General features: G+C 39.5%; 2 protein-coding genes across 3 annotated transcripts in view; one reads left to right on the plus strand and one right to left on the minus strand.

Annotated features, from left to right (window-relative positions):
• PKD1L3 (polycystin 1 like 3, transient receptor potential channel interacting) overlaps positions 1-9,722 on the plus strand; it is a 63,526-nt gene extending 53,804 nt beyond the window's left edge. The window contains 9 exon segments of the mRNA XM_088026912.1: positions 3,127-3,139; positions 4,240-4,264; positions 4,266-4,356; positions 5,005-5,042; positions 5,044-5,163; positions 6,609-6,819; positions 7,257-7,355; positions 8,983-9,118; positions 9,492-9,722. Of these exon segments, the coding sequence (XP_087883038.1) occupies positions 3,127-3,139; positions 4,240-4,264; positions 4,266-4,356; positions 5,005-5,042; positions 5,044-5,163; positions 6,609-6,819; positions 7,257-7,355; positions 8,983-9,118; positions 9,492-9,565 (807 nt within the window). The 3' untranslated portion in view covers positions 9,566-9,722.
• Positions 9,723-10,276: 554 nt separating this feature from the next.
• Positions 10,277-13,616, minus strand: part of IST1 (IST1 factor associated with ESCRT-III) — a 33,715-nt gene continuing 30,375 nt past the window's right edge. For both annotated transcript variants that reach the window (XM_028092438.2, XM_088027465.1), the window contains 2 exons: positions 12,995-13,043; positions 10,277-11,663 (listed from right to left, as the gene is read on the minus strand). In XM_028092438.2, the coding sequence (XP_027948239.1) occupies positions 11,464-11,663; positions 12,995-13,043 (249 nt within the window). In that variant the 3' untranslated portion in view covers positions 10,277-11,463. The remainder of the gene's footprint in view (positions 11,664-12,994; positions 13,044-13,616) is intronic.

A 13,616-nucleotide genomic window follows, 5' to 3' on the forward strand; every position in this document is an offset into this window, starting at 1 on the left:
AAGCTGTCTGGTCCTGGTCTTATCTTTGTTGGGAAGTTTTTTATTACAGTTTCCATACTTGTTATTAGTCTGTTCAGATTTTCTATTTTGTCATTATTTAGACTTAATAAGTTTCTGTTTCTAGGAATTTATCCATTTCTTCTAAGTTGTCTAGTTTGTTGGTGTACAATTGTTCATGGTAGTCTCTTATCCTTTGTTTTTGTGTTACCAGTGTTAATGTCTACTCTTTAATTAGTAATTTTATTTGAGTCCTCTTTTTCTTGGCTTAGTCTAAAGGTGTATCAGTTTTGTTTATCTTTCAAAACATTTTTGTATTTTCTATTTAGTCTTTATTTCATTTATTTCTGCTCTAATCTTTATTATTTCCTTCCCTCTGCTAACTTTGGGCTTAGTTTGTTCTTCTTTTACTAGTTCCTTGAAGACCAAAGTTAGCTTGTTTATTTGAGATCTTTCTTTTTTCATAAAATAGGTGTTTATTGCTATAAAATTCCCTCTTTAGAACTGCTTTTACTGCATCCCATAAGTTTGGTATGACGTTTTACTTCTCTTTTTGTTTGTCTCAAGGTACTTTTTAATTTCCTAATTAAACCCATTGGTTGTTCAGAAGTGTGTTGTTGAATTTCCATGTGTTTGTGAATTTTCCAATTTGTGTCCCATTACTGATTTCTAATTTCACACCATTGTGGTCAGAAAAGATACCTGATATATATGCTTTGAGTCTCCTTAAATTTAAGACTTGCTTTGTGGCCCAACATAGGACGTATCCTGGAGAATGTTCCACGTGTGCTTGAGAAGAATGCGTATTCTGGTTGAATGGAGTGTTTTGTATATATCTTTTAGCTCCATCTGGCCCATAGTGTTAACAAGTCTGCCATTTCCTTATTGATTTTGTCTAGACAATCTATCCATTATTGAAAGGATATTGAAGTCCCCTACTATTACTGTATTGCTATCTATTTCTTCAATCAGGTAACATTTACTTTACATATTTAGATGTTCCAATGTTGAGTGCATATATATTTACAATTGTTTTGTCCTCTTTATGAAGTGAGCCCTGTATCATTTTACCACAGATGACCTTCCTTGTCTGTTGTGACTGAGTTTAACTGAAATTCTATTTTATCTGTTAAAAGTTAGAGCTACTTCTGCTCTTTTTTGGTTGCCATTTGCATGGAATATTTTTTTTCCATGCCTTCAGTTTCAGCCTGTGTGTGTACTTAAAATTAAAGTGGGTCTCTTATAGGCAGTATATTATTGGATCTTGTATTTTTACCATTCATTCTGTCTTTTTATTGAAGAATTTAATCTGTTGACATTTAATTATTGATAAGAACTTACTATTGGCACTTTATTGTTTTCTGTTTTGCAGTTCCTTTGTTCCTCTTTTATTCTCTTGCTATCTTTTTTTGTGATTTACTTTTTGTAGTGGTATGCTTTAATTCCCTTCCCTTCATCTTTTTTGCATTTATTAAAGATTTTGCTTTAGTGTTCTCATAAGGCTTATGTAAAATATCTTGTAAGAGTCTGTTTTAAGCTGAAAACAGCTTACTGTTAATCACATACAAAAACTCTGCACTTTGAGGTGCCTGATTGGCTCAGTCAGAAGTATGCAAGTCTTGATCTCAGGGTTGTGAGTTCAGGCACATGGGGCATAGAGATTACTTAAAAAAAAAATAAAAATAAACAAGATTGTACTGCCTGTACCTAAAAAAACAAAAAAAACAAAAATAAAACCTCTACACTTTTACTTCTTTCCCTGAACTTTATGTAATTGATGTCACACTGCCTTTCCTTTTACGCTGTCATCCGTTAACATATTATTGTAGTGGTAGTTATTTTTAACACTATTGTCTTTAACTTTTATACTAAAGATAAAAGTGACTTACACACCATTACAGTACTACCAAATTCTGAATTAGACTGTTTACCTTTACCAGTGACTTTTATACTTTCATGTTGTTACATAGCATCCTTTCCTTTCACCTAAAAGAATTCCCTCTAGCATCTCTTGTAAGACAGATCTGGTGGTGATGAACTCCCTAATCTTTTGTTTGTCTGGGAATGTTTTTTATCTCTCCTTCACTTCTGGACAGTTTTGTTGGTTATAGTAGTTTGGGTTGGCAGGGTTGTTTTTTTTTCTTTCACACTCTGAATGTATCATTCTACTCCCTCTGGCCTGCAAGATTTCTGCTGAGAAATCTGATAGCCTGGGAGGTTTTCTATGTGTGTGTAAAGTTTTTTTTTTTTCCTTGCTTTTCTCAGAAGTCTCTGACTTTGACTTTTAACAGTTTGATAAACAGTAATGTATCTCAGAGTACTCTTCTTTGGGTTAATCTGACTTGGGATCCTTTCAGCTTCACGTACCTAGATGTTTATATCGTTACAAAATTTGGGAAGTTTTCAACTGTTTGTTTATATAAGTTTTCTGCCTCTTTCTCTCTCCTCCTCCTCCTCTGGGACTCCCATGATAGGTATATTTGTTCTTTTGACAGTGTCCAGAATCGACATAGGCTTTCTTCACTTTTTGTCATTCATTTTTTAATGAATGCCCCTCCCCTGCTCAAGTGCACACTCTCTCTCTTCTCTCTCAAAATAAAAGCTTTCTCTGCATTCTTTCCCAGTAGACCACTCCTTGCAAATAGACCTGGTGCCCCTGACTTCAGATTCTCTCTAGTTCAACAATAGGTAATAAACCTTTAGTTTTAGTGTGGTGGAAGGCAGGATGAGTAGCAAATACCTAGTCGTGAATGGTGAGGGAGGCTATCTGGGATCTGTTTATGTTCAGACTTGCAATCAGTTATATTTTGTTTCATCTGACCTTCCCTTCAGAAGTACCTAATGCCAGCAACTTTCCAGCTTTTCTGGGTTTGCTTCTGGGTTTTCTATACAGCTGACTTTGCCTTTAGCTTTCTTGAATCTGCTGTCCATGTCATTCTTCTGTTTTCCAGCTTCCAGTAGTTTGTTGGTCATCTACCCTCCTTTTTCTTTGGGTTGTTTTTTTATCCAGTCACTATCATTATAGTGGCATTTTATGAGATTAGAGGGAAGCTCATATATTCAATTCTCCTACCTTTAACAGGAAGTCTTTCCTAATCAAACTTCCTTTCTCTTTCTTCTCTTCCCCAGAATTTGCCGACTAGTATCCTTCCATTTACCACCAGGTGTTACTTCTGATCAGTTTTATACTTTAGTAGACTTCTACAGTTCTTTCTAAATGAAGCATGAATGCTTCCTGTGGGTCTTCATAGGGTTTTTTATTGTTAGTAACTACCAAAAAACAAAACAAAAAAAGAGGGCTTAAGTAAACATGGGAAAGTCCCAGTCTTAAGAGCTAAAAATGTGAAGTAGGAATTTTTTATTCTTAAATGTACTTTCTACTATAAGGGATGCATCTTAATTCTAATATTTTGGGGCTTTATGAAAGTTTATATTCACAAGACCTTTCATGATTTTATAAACAACAGTCTCACTGTCCTTCTAGGTAGAATCTGAGGCTTTTTAGTCTACCCTTATATAAATGTCTGAGTATCCCCAGGATACTATTAGTATTCATGGGATATTACTTCCATTACTTTTAAAAAGTAACTAAATTTGAAATGGCTCAAAGCACTTTCATCATACTAATTTTAAATAGCTTTAAATTCCATTCTCCCCACACTTTACATTGCAGTCATCAGTTCTCTACCAAACATCATATGGCAAGAGTACAACTAGTCGGTGCATCTCTGCACCTGTTCTCGCTTGGCAAGGGCAACACCTGTTAACAGCTGTGAAGTCACAGACAGTACCCTCGAGGTGGGGTCACGAGTATATCCTTCCCCTCTACTGACTGGTGCAAACAGTGCATTTCTCTGTTATACATATGTGATCTCAGTTAATATCCTTAACAGCTCTAGAGGAAATACCAAGTGAAGTGTAGAGATTCAGGAACATTTGAAATAGATAATCCAGGTGGGGCAGCTGGGTGGCTCAGTCGGTTAAGTGTCTGGCTCTTGCTTTCGGCTCAGGGTTGTGAGATTGTGCCCTACATCAGGCTCCGTGTTCAGCACAGTCTATTTGGGATTCTCTCCCTCTCCCTCTGCCCTTTCCCCCACACACGCTCTCTCGCTCAAATAAATAAAATCTAAAAAAAGAGACAGATAATCCAGGAACAGTTGCACTGATTTCAAAGAGAGCTTGAAAGGAAGAGGGCACAAGCTTTGAAGACTCTTGACTCTAGGTGTTCTTTGTTGTTCTCAGGTGCGTTCTTCCCCTCGCTGAGGCTGAACACTTCAGGCATCAAAGAAGGACTTTACTTGGTCTGTCATCTCACAAGTCATCTGTTACCTACTAGTCTGTTACGATGCGTTTGTACAGGTGAATTGAAAGCGTTAGATGTAAGAAATTCTCAAGATTTCCCGTGTTATCAGGGGAGGTCCACAATGAGCTATTACAAGAATTATGGCTATGACTTTGGTCCTTTCCAGAGCCTTAATTCAGCTAAAGGCTGACTGGCTTTCCACCAAGTAGCTCTTCCAGTTTTCAAGAGTTAAGGAATTAAGGCTGTAAAAAGAATACTATTTTTTTTTACAGTCGTATTATCCCTATATAAGATAACAGCAAGAATTGAAAATATGAACAGAGCAAGTACTCAAAAGTACAGGTAATGGCACCAAAACAGAATCTATCTTAAAAAAAAATTTTTTTCTTTTAAATAAAAGAATATCTTAAGACAACATATCTTATTTTCAGGCTTGATAAGTAATTTGATAACCTTTTTAAATTTCAGCAACAAGAATGAAATATAGTAAGTATATCCAATGCAAGTTGTATTAGAGAAAGCCAGCTTTTCTATAAGCAGCAGCTGAGTGACTACCGTGCAGAACCAAGACCATAACCCATTGTGTCCAAGTTAGATTTGACAAATCCCCAGCTTAGTGTTTTGCCAGTGTTAAAATACTTCATTAGGGAAAGACCTGGCTAATCTTTAAGACAAGCAGTAGTGACTGTGGTGTCTCTGTTTAGGGTCATCGGCTGAAACAGCAGAGGTGGAGGTTCTTCACTAGGAAGAAACATTGTGGACACGAGCATAATCCTCATTAGCTTTGTCCTCCTGGGTCTTGACATGAAGCTTACTTCTCTGCATAAGAAAAACATGGCACAATACCACTATGACCGGGACAGGTAAGGAGGAGCCTGAGGAGCACAGTCTATTCCTGTTCAACGTCTAAAGTTTCCTGATTACACAAGTATTCTTTCAAACTCTCCTTCCTCTTCCACTGCTCTCTCAGACCTATATTTGGTATAATACCGGAGTTAAATAGAGAACTCACACGAATGTCCACAACTGAGAAAATAATGAACAAGAAACTGTTTATACTGCTTATCACACTGAAAATCTCTTCTGCCTTCACAATACTTAGGTATGTGCTTGTCAAGGGTAATGCATTTAAATTTCATATAGCAAGGACCTGGAATTAGTCCTATTTTGCACCCTGGCCAAAGAATAAAGCCTGAGGCATGACAAATGATCATCCTTTAAATAAAACCACAACCCAGTGCATTTTTTAAAACCAGAGGGAGTTGCTTTCTGGGTAGGGATGTCCATCCATTAGCTTATCCATACTTAAGAGACATTCTGGTGCCCCCCTTGGACACCTTCTGTGGTCTTTCCCATGGGAAAGAGCATCTATTTCCCAGACCAAGTATTGCCACGTGGTACTTTACTTTTTCAGTGGCCAACAGTCTGGACTGCTGATCTGCGTAATGAGAAAATATCCCAGGTCATCCTTACAGAGGGCCATTTATGCAGGGACAGAGTGTGCAGTTTAAATGATGTTGACAGTTGAGGTCCATCTTGCCGTATGGCACTGCCTAGGTCTTAGACACTAAAGCAGTTGTGACCAAGTGCCAATTTGCTCTATCTATGGGAGTCTTTCCACGTAACCTAGTTGCTGCAACACAAGATTATGAATATGTTTCACACATAACACTTCTAGTTTATCAGTCATCTTTTTTAAAGATTTTATTTGTCAGAGCAAGCACAAGCAGGGTAAGTGGCAGACAGAGGGAGAAGCAGGCTCCGTGTTGAGCAAGGAGCCTGATGCGGGACTCCATCCCAGGACCTTGGGATCATGACCCGAGCCAAAGGCAGAGAGATGCTTAACTGACCGAGCCACCCAGGCACCCCTATCAATCCTCTTTCTACTTGCAGCACTGTTACACCTATGAGATCAATTACCCCCAGAGAATATAGGATTAGAGTTCTACACAAAACAGACTAGCATAATGGCACATCTCATTAGGCTAACTCCTCTCCTTTTGAGACTGGGCATTTAACTCAAACCAGAGCAGCAGAGGAGGCTGGCCTTGATTTGCAGGATGAATTTTGAGTAATCTGCTGGGGGTTGTATTTCAGGGTTTCTTAAGATCTCCCAACCAAATACATGGCCTCTGCCCAATGCTCTCACATCCACAAGTACTGGAGGCCACACTGGAAAGGAGAGTTCTTGCATCAACAAGTATTTGACCTAATAAGACTCACAGAGCTGCTATACTTGAGCAGGGGAAGCACTGGAGAAATGGATGGCATACACCAGCTGAGTAACTGTCGGCCTTCCTTGGTACAGGTTCATCAGCTTCTATGAGGCAATAAAAGTAAACTCAGCAGTCATTCACCTCATGGCCTTCCTGGTTCTGTTCGCAACTGTTCAGCTGTGGGACCTGCTGCACCATAACTCCAGGCTGCAGGTCATCGGTAGAACACTCAGCAAAGCCTGGGATGAGGTGGTGGGCTTCTTGCTGGTCATCCTGATCCTGCTCACAGGCTATGCCATTGCTGTAAGCCCTCATTCCCAGTGTCTTTTCCCAAATGCTGTGGCCTTGGAATCACATTGCTTCCCAAGAAAGCACTATATATGGAAAACCATCAATTCAAGTTGGCAACGAGTTTTGGAAAGAACAGTGGAATAAGAAAGCTGGTTTTTAGTTGTAGTTCCACACTTAGCCAGCAGTATGATTTAAATGCAGACATCTGTCTCATCTCCTCAAATTTAGCTCACAGGGTGATGTGAAGATCAAATAAATTGATAGGAAAATGCTATGTAATTACAAAGGAATTTTTTTTTAAGGCATAGTGATTTGAACGGCCACTAAGGCATTTCTTTGATTTCCAGCCCCTTTGGTCCCGTGTTGGCCTCCTTATCTAGCCAGGAGGGAAAGAAGTGACTTCAGCCTTACTGCTCTCTACCCCTCTAATTAGTCTTTCTCCTTTTCAGTTTAACCTGCTGTTCGGCTGGAGCGTCTCTCACTACCGGACTTTCTTCAGCTCAGCAGTGACTGTTGGTCTCCTAATGGGAATCTCTCATCATGAGGAGGTGAAAACCCCCATCCTGGCCTCCCTGCAGGATTCTACTTTGTTTGCAAGGCGAGAATTGCTTACAACAGCAGCTCCTTCTGTACCACTGCACACTGGTGCTATCTATGCATACAACTTGAGGGGCTATTACTTTCAGAAATGTGTCCCTTTTTCAAGCACCTAGTCCCAACTTCCTCACTTATTAATCTTATTTTCAGGATGCTGGGACTGAATTTATGCTCTCATAACCTGGCCAGATTAGTATTATTTGCTGCTGCTTTCTCAGTGGCCCTATGAAAGCGCCTTTTAAAAAAAAATTAGGGAGGTACAATACCAGAAAGAACTGCAATATTTCTGTTCATAGTTAATCAATGCTCATTTCAGAGAGGCTATTATTCTCCCCCAAGAACTACCCACACAAATCTCTCTTCTATATTAAATAGGAAACCCAGATGAGGGTTTGGGGCCCTAGCATATATAGATTTGATCAGGACAGAAAAAACTACAAATTAGTGAAATTGTAAAGATTTTCATGAAGTTTAACCTTTTGAAAATCTAGAACTCAAATGTTAGTAATTAAAATGCGCAAGTTTACATAGTTTCCTAACATAGTTTCTAACATGGAAAGTTCTCACCTTCCTAAGATCTGAGAAAGACTTAGACTTGTTATGGTTCTAGGTTCAATTAGGGAATGAAGTCTTCACCCTTGGAACACTTTATATACTAAGACACTTAAGGAAGTAACAAAACAATGAGCTTTTGCTAACACCTCCTTTTTGACTTTAAAGAAAAAAAAAACCTCTAATACAATGTGAAAGGAAAATGGAGTATACTTGAGAAAAGTTTTACATCACAAAGATGGTGCAAATTACTTGGTTGACCTAGAGTAGCTATAATTAAGCAGTATCTGGTCATACAGATTTCCATCATAGTGATATTTATTTTAAGCATTCCTCCTCTAAGTTGTTGGGCTGTTGTTGGTTTTTGTTTTGTTTTTTAACAGTACCCTAATGGCAACAATGAATGAGCCAATACAAAGTTGTTAAAATGAACATGTAAACTAAAATACTCTTACAGAAACCACTCTAGGTCCTGTATTTGAGAATGATCTCTTCATGCTGAAAAGTAAAGAATGGCAAAACTCAGTACTTACTTTGAAAAGATAACACCAAAAAAAACCCCAAAAAACAAAGTAAAAGCCAGTTTTTTATGGTTAACTTGTTAAATTTTATTGGAATGTTCCGGTTTATAGAGGTTCTTAGAATGGCAGAAACAATTTTTATGATTTCTGTTTATTCTTTCCATATGCTTTTGCTACTCTTTCAAGCTTCTGTGCTTAGATATATATATTTTCCAGAGCTGCCAAAACTCACATGGGCTTTAAATCATTTTAGTCATTTAGTGTCACTGTGACTTACCTGTTTTCTTGTGAAAGGCCTGAAGTCAATTATTTTTATACCCATCAAGCCTGTCATTCATGTTTTTGTCCACTCAAAAGCATTTTCCTTTTTAATAATTTTGCTTCTCTCCTAATTTCCATCAAATATTTTATGAGTATATCCCAAACATTAGCATATAACTTACATTTTTAAAGTAGAAGTTAAACTGTCAGTGTTTAAAAATCAAAATATTTTGTCTCTTTCCAGGTTATTGATTTAGACCCAATCCTGGGATCCTTTCTGATTCTCACCAGGGTCTTCTTGATGGTACTTGTGATCATTAACCTTTTTGTTTCCATCATTCTCATGTACTTTGGTAAAGAAAGAATGTGCCTTAAGGTAGGTAACTCCGACTCAGTAAGTGAAATATAAACTTGTCATCATTTGATCATTAGAAAAACTCAATTGTTGCTGCTCTTAAGATTACAGACTGACATAATGCACAGTAGCAGCATAGTCCCTTTATTAGGCTCCCTAGCTCTGGCAACCATTTTCATAGGACACCCAGTTTAGAGAACATCTGCAGTCCTATAAATAGCTGGTCCTCAACTATTAAGTAGCAGAAACACTCCAATGCCTGACAGAAAATCATTAAAGCAAACAGTGTTTACTATTTATACGAGTTTTTTAATCTTTTGGCACTCTTCCCCTCCAACATTAGCATCAACTTTGATTCCCTCACTTTTCTCCTTTTGTCTTTGAATAGACTCTGAAAGAAGATGCACTGACAGATATGGTGCTACAGAAGCTCTCCAGTTTGCTAGGAATCCAGTGGCACCAGAACACGTGAGCGAACAGCCATGATAGCAGTGGGCAGTAACACTAAGGCTTTAAAAGATGAGCTATTTGGGGGCACCTGGGTGATTCAGTCGGTTAAGTGTCTCAAGTCATGATCCCAGGGTCCTGGGATCAAGCCCCATGTTGGGCTCCCTGCTTCTCCCTCTGTTCGTGCTTTCTCTCTCAAATACTTTTAAAAATTAAAAGATTATCTTTGCATGGTATAGTTTAGAAAATTACCGGTTTATAATACACCATTAATCTGTAAATCACTGAGGAATCAAAATCCCCGTGGCAGCAAGTTCTTAGGTTTATGGATCACTGTCAAGAAAGGGTTAACACTACACGAGTGATACAGGATAAACCAGCTGTGCTGCCAAACAGCAAGAAACACTGACCACCAATATATTCAGCATGGCTGTGGGAAATATGTATGAGTCAGAGGTGAGCTCACTGCAGCTTATTAAAATCAAAGATATAAGCATGAGGTTTGGCTAATGGGGAGCCCTGTCCCAGAGGACTAACGAAGCAAACTCCCAAAGGCTATCTGGGCTTAAATACAGAAATAGAAATGGACTCCTCACTGCTCCAGGCATCCACATTACCCAAGGGACCAAAGGTAAGGTCTGGCTTGTGCCTAGCATGGGTCACCTGCTTAAAACACTCCACTAAAATCCAAATTTGCACCTCATCACTTGACCAAACCAGTGGAAAAAGCAGGGCACAGAATTCTTAACTTTATTATCAGCTACTGAGCTATGAGATACAAACCAATCAAAAACATTAAAGTTGCTTGAAACAGGTGTGTACATTTACACTACAGAAGCCAGAGTCCTATCTTCTGATCCCAAAGCCATCCCTCTGGGGAAGGATGGCCTCAGCTAGGGGGTAAAGGAACACCGTTAAGTTACAATAGTAAGTCTCATCCACCTAGGAAAGTAATCAACAACTGCAGCCACATTTTTTATGGGCACCAAAAACTTATATGAAATCAGTTTTTAAAGGTTCTCTTAATCAAAGTTTTCAAATGAAAACAGGAACTCCACTTCCCCTGTAGGCATTCCAGCTCACTACCCAAGAGACTTGAGTACTTCTATTAAGGCAACTGGAAGCCCACCCTAGCCTTGAATGGTGACTTCTGCCCAGTATGTGACCTGTCCTTCATTCGCCAGTAAATGCAATCCAACAGAACATGCCATGGGGGAAAACAGGAATTTGGGCAGTGCTGCCCTCTGGTAAAAGGGGAACACAGTACTCAAAGCAAAAGGCCACGGAGGGCTCCCTGAGAATCCAGTAGATCCAAGAGAAGCCTTCAGCTTTCCCAATAAACTTTGCAACTGGATCCAGGTAGAATAGTGCCCTGCAGCAAGAAGTAGTGTATAAGCCAATGAGAGCACCGAGCTTCCAAGAACTGTTAAAGGGGCTTCCAGAGTCAGTCTCTCCCAGTCATAGCACACCTTTGCTTTGATTCTTGCTCACTACAAATCCCTCTGGACAGAGGGGTTTTTTCCTAAGTCTAGAACTTCAGCACAGGGCTGAAAGACTTCAAGAAGTATTCTCCGTGTCCAGCCATCTTTGGCAGCTCTCCTCATAATGCTTTCACCTTCCCACTCCCCCGTGGAGGGACAGAAAAACAGGTGATGGGAGAACCTGGGTTCACACTCAAAGGAGATGGACAAGCTCAGCTGCCCAGGGTCAGCTGCTCTGGCCTCATAGTCTCTAATAATTAGTCTCTTAGGAGCAACAGAGAACTGGAAAGCAGCAGAACTTAGAGCAGGAAGAGAACCCAAAGGAAGAGTGTGCTCAGTGATGGTTAAGAGATGAAAACGAGTTTCATGGAGATTCTTTGTTACAAGGAGAAAAAGCTCAGTCTCAAAACTCAGAGCCTGGAGGTTGCCTGGTTTAAGAGAACTAGGTTTTCTTTTTCAACTCTTCAAATCTCCGGGAAAGATCATCAAAGTCAATGTCCTCAGATGCTGAGGTGTTGGCACCAGCAGATGCAGTTGGTAGTGTGTCTGGCACAGACGGCAACTCCGGTAGTACAAAGTTTTCGTAGGTATCCACAGGTCGGGAAGGGGGCTTTGCAGAGGCTTCCGGCTTCGGCCCAGGACCTAGTGTTACAAACACCAGAGAAAAGTGGCTCAGATCCTTAAAGCCCACGATCCCCTTTGACAGAAACAAAAATATGGGAGAAAACACTGGTTTTAAAAAAATTCTAAAAGTCAATAATTTTCAGGACAATTAAATCTATGTTTCCTTAATACAGCTGAGTCCTGTTTTACTTTACTATGGTGAGAAAAAAGATTAAGGGAAATTCAAAGTGTGGTACCTGGGACTAGGTACACAGAGCATTCACTCAGACTGTCCCCTTTCACAAAGGTCTGCTCCCATCACAACAAAGTCCAAGGGGTGGTACTAAAATTCTGTTGGAATAAGCCCCTCTTTAAGGCTCAGGGGGAAAAAGTTTTTTTATGAGGAATGTTAATGTCATTATTTGACGTAATAGGATCTGAATTACCAGTCTTCCATTTTGTATTTTACAAGTTAAAATCATCCCCCTCTCTACCTACTGTACATTTCCATTTGTATCTAAGTTCTAGAAAAGGCAAACCTCAATGACTTTTAGAAAGTAAGAATAGTGGGGTGCCTGAGGGGCTCAGTCAGTTGAGCATCCGACTCTTGGTTTCAGCTCTGGTCATGGGACTGAGCCCCATGTCAGGCTCCATGCTGAGAGAGAAGTCTGATTGAGATTCTTTCCTTCCCCCTACCCCATGCACGCTCATGTTCTCTTTCTCTAAAAATAAAATCTTGACAAGAACAGTGCCTCCAAAGTAGAGAGTGGATTGATGGACTTGACTGGAACATAAGAGAACTTTCTGGGGTGATGGAAATGTTCTACACCAGTTTCACTGAAGTATCATCAAAATATACCTCCATAAAACAACTATCTCCAATTTAAAAAGTATCCCCCTCCCTCCGGTTTCCATAGTACTAGTAGTGTTTTATTTTCTGAGATGATCACACAAGCATGCTTGCTTTATGAAAAGTCATTGAGCTATTCATTTACGGTTTTGTCTACTGCCCCCTTTAATGCTCAAGTTTAAAAATATGTTATCTATATCTAGACAGAAAGATAGCTAGATCGATCTCTTTTGGTATTTCTAGGTACAATGAAAGTTGAAGCAGCAGGAACATAAAGAGGTTGAAAGATAATGATACCATTAACAGAAACAAGGAACTTGGGAGATTCTCTGCAACCAAGAAAGATATTTTCTTTTTGGACAAGAGAAATACTAGGTTCTATTTTCATCCTACTACACTCTGGAAGAAGACAGGGCATGTGGGTAAAATGCCACAAACATGAACACTATCTCTGAGGCAGGAGCAGTAATGAGAAAACAGCAAAGGGTTCAAGCACTGAGGGTTTCTGATTCACACTCACCAACAATCTGTGCAGAAGAGACATTCTTATCAGCATTAATGTCATCAACCTGAAACACAAAGACGGTTACTAGGGGAGAAAGCAATGACAAAGTACTGATACTGGTATAAGCCCCTGTTTTTCCAAAAGCTAAGCTGCTCAGCAGAAGCAACAGAACCTCCTCCAAAGAAACTGCCCCTCCACCCCCTATACTCCTTCCTGATCTTCCAATCAGATAACATGTTAAACTCTTAACCACCAAGCAGAGAAAAAGAAAATTCTTACCACACCATAACACCTCTCTTTGATACCTTCACCTTCTGGGCAGAGAGAAAGCACTAACCCACTGAATTCATCTCCAAGAACCAAGTCCTCTAATACTGAAGATCTTCTACCTCATTCCTAGAAACAGTTGTGGGCAATGCTTCAATGCATGCAAAACCGAAACATAAGAAAACCCAGGCCCAAGAAAAAACCAAAGGAAAGAACACTAAGCAAGTTCAGGAACAGGGCGATCTTGCAGCAAACGCCCTACCAACTGTAATGCATCAGATGGAAATAGGTCTCAAAAGGCACATACCAGCTGAGGAAACAAGGCTGACAGAAAAGGAGCCCTCTAATTCTGAATCAAAGCTATGCAATC

This window comes from Eumetopias jubatus, unplaced genomic scaffold (assembly GCF_037043125.1).
Source record: "Eumetopias jubatus isolate StellerSeaLion01/CBP00866 unplaced genomic scaffold, mEumJub1_p1.0 scaffold_10, whole genome shotgun sequence".
Lineage (NCBI taxonomy): Eukaryota > Metazoa > Chordata > Mammalia > Carnivora > Otariidae > Eumetopias > Eumetopias jubatus.